The 9,353-nt window shown below is 30.7% G+C and overlaps 2 protein-coding genes across 2 annotated transcripts in view; both read left to right on the forward strand.

The window, feature by feature from the left end:
• LOC108737861 (DNA topoisomerase 3-alpha) overlaps window positions 1-8,807 on the forward strand; it is a 20,134-nt gene extending 11,327 nt beyond the window's left edge. The window contains exons 10-14 of the mRNA XM_018470993.2: window positions 5,478-5,622; window positions 5,681-6,067; window positions 7,894-8,150; window positions 8,332-8,581; window positions 8,680-8,807. Of these exons, the coding sequence (XP_018326495.1) occupies window positions 5,478-5,622; window positions 5,681-6,067; window positions 7,894-8,150; window positions 8,332-8,581; window positions 8,680-8,711 (1,071 nt within the window). The 3' untranslated portion in view covers window positions 8,712-8,807. The remainder of the gene's footprint in view (window positions 1-5,477; window positions 5,623-5,680; window positions 6,068-7,893; window positions 8,151-8,331; window positions 8,582-8,679) is intronic.
• Window positions 97-5,143, forward strand: LOC112904810 (alkyldihydroxyacetonephosphate synthase, peroxisomal; the record flags this gene model as incomplete). The annotated part of the gene is made up of 4 exons (XM_025975806.1): window positions 97-191; window positions 2,398-3,143; window positions 3,981-4,426; window positions 5,057-5,143. Coding segments are annotated over 4 exons (1,374 nt in total), but the record flags the coding sequence as incomplete, so codon positions are not given.
• Window positions 8,808-9,353: the final 546 nt, after the last annotated feature.

Consider the following 9,353-nt stretch of genomic DNA (forward strand, 5'->3'; position numbering starts at 1 on the left):
TTAATTCCACGTTAAAAGTGTGTTACAATAAAGCATAAACACATTATCAAGTATTTTTGCTTTTTTATACCAAAATGTTAAAATTGATTTTTATTTCTATATAGACAGCTTCTACTGAAGTGGAATGGATGGGGGTACAATGATTCTAAGTTTGTTGTTCAGAATGGAATTGTTCACTTTACTGGGTCAAGGTAAGTACAATAAGAAATAGCTTATTGTATGCAACTATTGTTTGTAAGAACACAGTGCATGACATTAATTATTAATAAGACAAAAAGAATTTAAAATTTTAAATAAAGATTACCCCACCAGAATTATTCAATCATTTTGATGTAATATATATAAGCATTTTTTTAAGGTCTGTATGCTTTGTTATTTTATCAAATGATAAATACCTACTTGCTTTATCTTGTTTATTGATAATAGTATATTAATGTGCATGTACATGGTTTGCTTTGCGTTTACTGATAAATCATAAGGTGATATTTATTTCTATTTTAACAGGTACCTATAGGTAATTATTAGCACATTTCAAGGAACCGAAAGTTTAGAACTTTAAAAAATTTTTATCATTGAAATACACAAAAGGTGTTTTGAGAAAAAACATTTCTTACCTATGTGAACTAATTTGACGCCCCGGTACTTTTCAATCCCCGGCCGGAATATTCTCCCTATGGTTCGGGGTGTAGTATTTACTATTAGTAAGATATGTTTTGAAAATTTCCAAAAAACTCTTCCTTTATGAATTTTTGCAAAATCTTAAAACAAAGGATGTAATTTTGGTAAATCTTCTAAATCGATTCCACCGTTCCATTAAATTGAGGGTCGAGTGATGTTTTTTTTTTCTTTTTGGAAAGTTCAGGTCAAGACCTTTCGAATGGTATTATTCTTAGTGCGCAGCGCAGAAGTTAACATTTGACTCATTTTAACAACTACTCTATTTAGAGCCTCACTTATTCAAGAGGTACGAAAAACCCTTGGAAGTTAGGTGACGCTCCAAGTACAGTTTCCCAAACAGATCAAAGGTTACTTTCTCCGTGCATTCGAAATAACCTGGCTTAAGCTTTCCGAATAAGTACCTACCACTCGACCCTCAATTCAGTGGACCCATTCGAAAAATAAGTTGTAATTTTGTCGTAGTTATTGAAAACAGTTTAAAATTAAAAAAGAAATTTGTACCATTCTTCTGCTATTACCTACTTACAATAAAGGCCGAATTCTAATTGGTAAATTGTCATTAATGTTTTTAATATCATCTGATATATTTTATAGGTGTTTAGATTAACAGAAGTTCAAAAAGCTTTACAATTTTAATTTTTAGTTATTTATTACTTTTTTGTTATACATATTTTATCTCCCGACACTTGGAACCATTAGAGGGTATTCCAATGAAACTGCAAAAATTATTAAAACGTTATGACGGTTCTATAAAATTTTTGTATGTGCTGATATGAATATGAAGCATGATCGATCTATCATCGTAGGTACTGATAATAAAATGTGCTCATATAACTAACTTCTCAGTATCTTAGTCGTACTTGAACATACTCATTTATATTTATTAATCATAGAAATTATAATTGGAATTGATTTTAATTGTTATTAATGTTCCATTAGATTTTTATTAGTACCATTTATACCATTATCAAAGTGTTATACTCTTTCATATTTTGATAATGGTGTAAAAGCCGAAACAAATTCGTCAGAATACATGACAATTTTGTGAAATATACCAAGTGCTTTCTTTTCGATATTTTAGTTTTATTTAAAATGTTTCATCAAGTGATTAACGACTGCATGATTACCAATATTTTAATGTATTTGTATGATAAGAACTTCTAATTGAAAATTTACGACTGCCATAATATAATAATATAATTTTAACATTCAAAACTCAGTATAATACCTATATTAAAATCTCTTTTTAATTCGTATAAAATGGGCTCCTCTTATTCATATTTTTTACTGCTTTACAAACTATTATTATCATGCTAAAATTAAAGTTTTGGAAACGTGATTTAATTGGCATTGGAAAATAATACTTTTTGTAGACTAATTGTACTACATTAATTTGTTGGAATGAAAATCTTGCTTTCCCACTGTATACAACGTATATTTATGTATAGTTTTTGACAGAGTTAATACCTATATCGGAAAAAAAAATAAATTCTTATATCTGCTAAAAAAATAATTTCTGCTTTTGAAATGCAAAGCAAATAATTTTTGTGTTTTCTATATTTTATTAATATTATGTCAGTATTCGTTTACTTTAAAAATTTGAATTTATCACTTGATGGATGGAATTTTAATATTATGTAGTATTCGTTTACTATTTTGTACAATTTTTATTTACTGCTTGATAGATAAATAATTAAAAGAGTTTGTATTAATTATTAGGTACCCAATTGGCAACCTCTCCTTGCCTTACTTTACAAAATGGGTGAAAGAAGTTTTCAATGTTGATTTGAGCATTAGGAATAAACCTCAGGAACCTCCAGATGAAAGCCAATATCCCCCTTCTAATATAACAGAAGAGATATTACAAAAAATTGAATCTTTTAGCGTGCCCTATTCAACAAAAGGGATAGATAGATTATTGAGGGCTCATGGACATACACTGCACGATATCTACACTTTACGAACGTCATCGTTTGATCGCATTCCCGATATAGTGGTATGGCCAAACAACCATGAAGATGTGGCCAATTTAGTTAATTTTGCTAATGAAAATAATGTAGTAATCATTCCTTTCGGTGGTGGAACTTCTGTTACCAGTGCCCTAGAATGTTCCAAGTATGAGCATAGAACTGTTATTTCATTGGACACATCACAAATGAATAAAATTCTTTGGGTAGACAGAGAAAATTTGGTTGTATGTTGCGAAAGTGGCATTATAGGACAAGATTTAGAAAAAGAATTACAAAAGTTGGGTTACACAACGGGCCATGAACCTGATAGCTATGAATTTTCGTCGTTGGGTGGTTGGGTCGCAACAAGGGCGTCAGGAATGAAAAAGAACACTTACGGAAACATCGAAGATATCCTAGTTCACGTAAAAATGGTAAGCCCAAAAGGAGTGCTTCAAAAGAATTGCCAGGTGCCTAGACTTAGTTGTGGACCAGATTTTCACCATGTTATTTTAGGTAAGATTGAAAAAATATTTAATTAATCTCAGAAAATGTTATCGGAAATAATCATTATAATTTCAACCTACTATTTTGCGTTTAAAGCGTGTACAAAGATGTCATTGCTTAAGATATTACAATTAGTCATGTACATTGTTTATTGAATTAATCTTTGTGTTAATGCAATCATCTATATGTCTTATGTATTACTTAACGGTTTATTATTAATATATTTATTGCAGTGTAACACACCTACCTATTTTTTATCACTCAAATATTGTTTTAACAATTTTATTTCATTTTTTAAGTATTACATAATTGGTAACGTAATTGTAATATCGAAATATATAAGTATATTTAAAATATTTTCACATTTTATATGTTTGGTTTTTTATTTTACAAATATTTTTATATTGGGTACGCTTACTGATTTTTTTTAAATATCGTGCCAAAGTAATAAATTAAAAAAATTATTAAATATAATCACTTTCTCATATACAGCAAAGAAGTTGCTTTTCGGTAATTTTTTAATGTTTTTATCGTTAATTAAACCGTTACACATCTGTTAACTTAATTAAAGTTAACGTAAATGCTTTGAATTAATGGCGCTATATTTTCTTAAACATTTTTGAAGCACCTTATACATTCTTAAGGTACCTTGTGAATTTGATTTTAACATATATTTTAGACAAACTGATTAATTTCCTACAGAAGTATAATATTTTTATAATAAATAATATTTTTTTGTTTTTTACATTCACGAAACAAAACATGTTGGGTTTAATGTATTCTGCATGACCGAAATAAAAATATATGTATATAGGTACTTCATTAAAGTAAGTAATTATCTTGTAGGTTCTGAAGGAACGCTTGGAGTTATCACGGAGGTCATTTTGAAAATACGCCCCCTTCCCAAATTTAAGAAGTACGGTTCTGTTGTATTCCCAAATTTTGAAGCAGGAGTAAAATGTATGCGAGAAGTGGCTCGGGAGAGATGTCAGCCTGCCTCCATTCGTCTTATGGATAATAATCAATTTAAATTTGGTCAAACTCTCCGACCCGAACCGGGCTACTTCGGGCTTCTCCTAGATAGCATAAAAAGGATTTACCTTACGAAAATAAAGGGGTTTGATGTGGATTCTATGTGTGTTGCGACTCTTCTTTTCGAAGGTGACAAAGAAGATATCGAAGGAAACGAAAAGAAAATTAATAGAATAGCTGCAAAGTATGGAGGAATTCCAGCAGGAGAAAGAAACGGCGAACGTGGTTATCTCCTCACTTTTGTTATCGCTTACATTAGAGTAAGAATGTTTTAATACTTTTTATTGAATTTTCTATTACACAGAATACATAGAAAATTCATTTTTAGATGTTAAAACTTTTTTGTGCGTATTCAAACAAAAAAAAATTATTTACGTTTTTGTACATTTAAAAAAGAAAAATTGAAAATGTTGGAATTTAATAATACATTTTTAATTTATGTTGATGTAACATATAAAGCGGAAAGTACACTAGAGTGGGTTGAAAACTGCATTTTGAACAATGGAATTTTTGACCCACATTGATTGTTTATAATGTATATGTAATTATTCATTTATAAGGGCATTCATATTTAATTTAAAATTATACAGTCATAATCAGATTACACCACTATTACTTGATGCATATAAAATGCAAGAAAATCATTTCTACCGAAGTGTAGGCATTACTACAAAATTTAACATGAAAAATACCAAATGTGATTCATTTCCAATTCAATTAGGGGAAATGCCATAAAAAAATCGATTTTAGAAGTACTTTTATATAACTCTTATTACATACGCAAACCAGTATCTCCTTTTATATCGAATACTGCTTAAAGTATATTTCCCTATCATTTAGTAATTATAAAAAGATACATTTTACATACCTAATGCACATTATTATTATAGGACCTTGGCTTGGAATATTACGTGATGGCTGAATCGTTTGAAACATCCGTTCCGTGGGNACAAAACGCTAACTCATATTTTCATTAAATTTATCCATATATACAACCAATTAAACATCCGAATATAGACATTTATACTCGTTCATTCTTTGCAATTGTTTACTATCACTTCCAATACATTATAATTGGCGTATTTAAATTAAAAATCGTGATTAAATGATAAACGTTTTAATAGTTTGCTATAACTGTATCACAGTCCTTATTAGTTAATCTGAACATGGTTGATGAAATTTTATCACTCAATGTATCTAATCAGTCATTTCTTTATTTGTTGACTTAGCCTACGAAGCCCTTCCTATTTCTTTAACTACATTATTTATATACTTTAAACACATACCGATGTGAATATTTGTATTCTTTAGTGTGGACCTAACGTTAAAAAACTGAAAATAAAGTTCAAACAAAACTTGTTCCCAGGAGAACCTAATCCTAATACTTTATGCATAGGTGGTTGTGATATACATGTGCTAGACACTTTAGAAATAATACCCGGTTCAGTAAGGCAAGGTAAGTCAATGCAAGAGGAAAAATATACATAAAACAATTAATTATATTAATTTTTTAGTTACTCTAAATCCAGTTCTTCGAAACCCCAATGCAAGGGGACCACACAACAATCAAAGAAACAATAATACTTCATCAACAAGAACAGAAAGCATATTAAACAATACCATTGCTAACAATAGAGACAGCGGTTTCAGTTCTTTAGGAAATGTAACCGTAAACAATTGTACTAACAGACCATCTCAAATACAAAGTCTCAATAATATTCCGAGGCAGACTACAGAAAGAATTACCAATGTTTTACCTCAACCGAGAGGAAGTGGAGCAGGTAATTCTAATGTAAGTTCATTAAACTCGTCATTTGTTGGAAACGAAGAACCTCATATAGTATGTTTATGTGGCGAGCAAGCTTCATTATTAACAGTTCGGAAAGAAGGACCTAATACAGGTGAGAATATTGTTGATATTATTGATACAGTACTAATGTTAGATAAAGTAGTATGGAGAATTTGGTCTGTTTATTTATTCGTCAGAGCTTCCTTTAAAGAGTACCGAACACACACAAATAGAATTTTGAGAATGTTTCAGATCTTTACACGTCTCTTCCCATTCTCCCAATAACAATCCCACTTTTCGTTTTGCGGCACCCAGTCTATATTGATATACCAATACAAACGCCATTTTGGCGTTGCTTTCTCAAACGTTGTTTTCTAATTGTAAGTTACCCGTTGTAAGAAAAAGTGCCATTTCATTGAAAGCCTGCTGTTATTTTAATCGTTTACGCACGCTTGGTGGATTTATACTGTTATTTAGGTAAATTTCGTCTAAATTCGAATGTTTTCGCAAGCGCGACGGAGTAGTTCTCAGTGATGTAAACATACAAGAGGTGTGGCTGCCACAATTTTTAACAAATTGCATTGACTGAGAGGTATCAATAGTTGGTTGCCATGCAGGTGAGCTCAATCTCGTCAGATGCTGTAGTGTTTTTTTTTTTATTTATGTTCATTAACCATTTTTGTTTCTTATTTATTTACCAAAGTTTACTGGCCAAAGTTACCTTTTTGTATTATATGAAAGAACACAAAAACAGTATGCGTCTGCACTGGCTTCCTAATCTGACGAAAGATAAAAAAGAGATATTAGTGCTCGTTAAACAATACAAATAAGGAAAATGAGTTGAAGTATAAATAATAAACGAAATGAAATTTGAGTCATAATAAACAAAAATAGGAATTTGAGTTATACCACTACGCTAACAGTATGTTAATAGAAGTTCTTTAGACTTCTTCTTGAAAAAAGAGATAGATTTATTACTATCAATATCAGGTAATTCAATATCAAATTGCAAATATTCAACAGCAACAGCAGACTCAATATTGGAGTAAATAGTTATTAACAGTATGACTTATATCATTTATAAAAATAATGAAATATAGTGGAACAGAGTGAGTGTCCTGTCCGACTCCTGAATTAAGTACAAATTTAGAAGATACATACATAATTCATTACTTAACGGTACAACGTCTATTTTTAATTGATGAAACTATCAATATTAACAAAGGTCCTTGTAGACCATAATAAGATAGCTTTTCAATCAATAAATCATGATTTATGGAGTCAAAGACAAAAGTAAAATCTGTATAAATAGAATCAATTTGATAACCTTTTAATAGAGATTCAGCACAGTATTCGTTATACTATATGGAGATAGGGGAGTCCGCTAGAGTCCCGGCGGCGTGTGCTGTGCTCAGCTGTTGTTTTTTATCTCTGCTCTCCACGTAGCTGGGCATCATTGCCTCTATTTGCGGTTTGTGTAAAAACCAAATCATAATTTGCAATAAACCTGTGATAACGAAATGTGTGCTGGGACACATAGTGGAAGTGAAACTTCAACGGACAAGTGGAAAAACGAATCGCAATAAAATTTTTACTTCAAGTTTTACGGGCAGATTGTTAATGAACTTATCCAATTTGAAAACCTGCCCGGAAAACTTCAAGTAAAAATATTGTTGCGATTCGTTTTTCCACTTGTCAGTTGAAGTTTCACTTCTACTATGTGTACCAGCACACATTTCGTTTTTTAATATTTTGTACCCGTTTTGCTATTTCGCCGCGCTTGCGTAAATGAGGAAAATATCCGTGGGCTTTCAATGTAGTGGCATTAAGTCTGCCGTATGTTCATTCTTGTTTCCATAAGAAAAACAAAACGCTAACTCATATTTTCATTAAATTTATTTATTATTTTTCTCTAATTTCATACAAAAAACAATATAGGAAGACAATTCTATAAATGCAGACGTGGTAAAGAAGGAGGTGGTTGCGACTTCTTTTTGTGGGCTGATGAAGACCGTAATTTAACTTTAAACAATACACGGGTACTTCCGGGAGCAAGTACTACACCAGTATGTATGTGTAATACACCAGCTACATTAAGAACAGTTTCAAAAGCAGGTCCTAACAAAGGTCGACAATTTTATTGTTGCCCTAAACCGATGGGACAGGGATGTAACTTTTTCAAGTGGGCAGACGAGGTTTGTAAACTTCTTATTACTTAAATTTTTATCCAATTTTTTAAAGAAAACGTAATACTTTGGTATTTATTTAAAGAAGAATCTCAAAAATAATAATTGTTTATTCCTCAGTTTGGTATAGTTCAAGTTGTTTCTCGTTATTGCTGATATTGATTGTTAGTGTAATGATATTTTTGTTTAGACGGACAATAGGAGTACAAACAATGGTAACGATGGTGATGATGATGACGATGACCCCGCAGACGATGATGGTTGGGGAGGTAGAGGTGGTGGTCGAAGTATTTTAAATACGTCTGCTACATTCAAGGGAGCAAGCAATTGGAAAAAAAATTCAGGAGGAAAGGCTAAGGGTAGAACGAAAAGTACAACTCGTCAAGTTCCCTACCAAAAGCCGAGGGGCAAAAGAAAATGCGGAATTTGTGGACAAGAAGGTAATACGTTTATTTCGTCACTTTCTATTGAAAGCTACCTTATTTCACATGGAATATAATCAGGTTAATCAAGTATTAATACAATTTATTTTTTCTAGGCCACACAAGGAAAAACTGCCCAAATAGTTGAAGAAGTAAGAAACTTAAGTCACTTTTTTGTACAGTGTATATAATATTTTGTTAATATTGACAAGTATTAGTAGATAAATAAATCTTTTGTACGTTGTCATGGTGTATCCTGTGAACTTGATTAATTGTTAAAAACTTCTGTTTTTAATTTCTCAATTTCCCTTTGCTGTATATGACTATCTATAGTAGTTTCTGTTAACTGTAATGCATAGTAATAATGATTAGAGTATTAAATTTCCAACAAATCAATAGATGCAAGACATTACCATATTCATAAAACATTCAAGTTTGAGTTTAAGCAGGTTATTTTCCTCTTCTAAAGTTTGTATCCTTAAATTTTGTTTTTTTAGAGCTTTATGCATGGCTCCTTGAACTCCATTTTCTGTTAATAAATTACAATGTGATATAATATTAGCACAAGCATAGCTCGTTATAAACGAACACTGCTTCTTTAAAAATGCTGAATAATAGTTATATGACGGTATATATTAAAAAATTAGACATAATTATGTAATCAAATTTTGAAAGCCAAAATTATAATCTCTTTTTACATTACCTAAACAAGAATTTTCTCCTAACTCATACTACAAATTATTTTTCTCAATCATATAAGAAAATATTATATACAGGAGGAGCTAGCATT

This window comes from Agrilus planipennis, unplaced genomic scaffold (genome assembly GCF_000699045.2).
Source record: "Agrilus planipennis isolate EAB-ADULT unplaced genomic scaffold, Apla_2.0 scaffold172, whole genome shotgun sequence".
NCBI lineage: Eukaryota > Metazoa > Arthropoda > Insecta > Coleoptera > Buprestidae > Agrilus > Agrilus planipennis.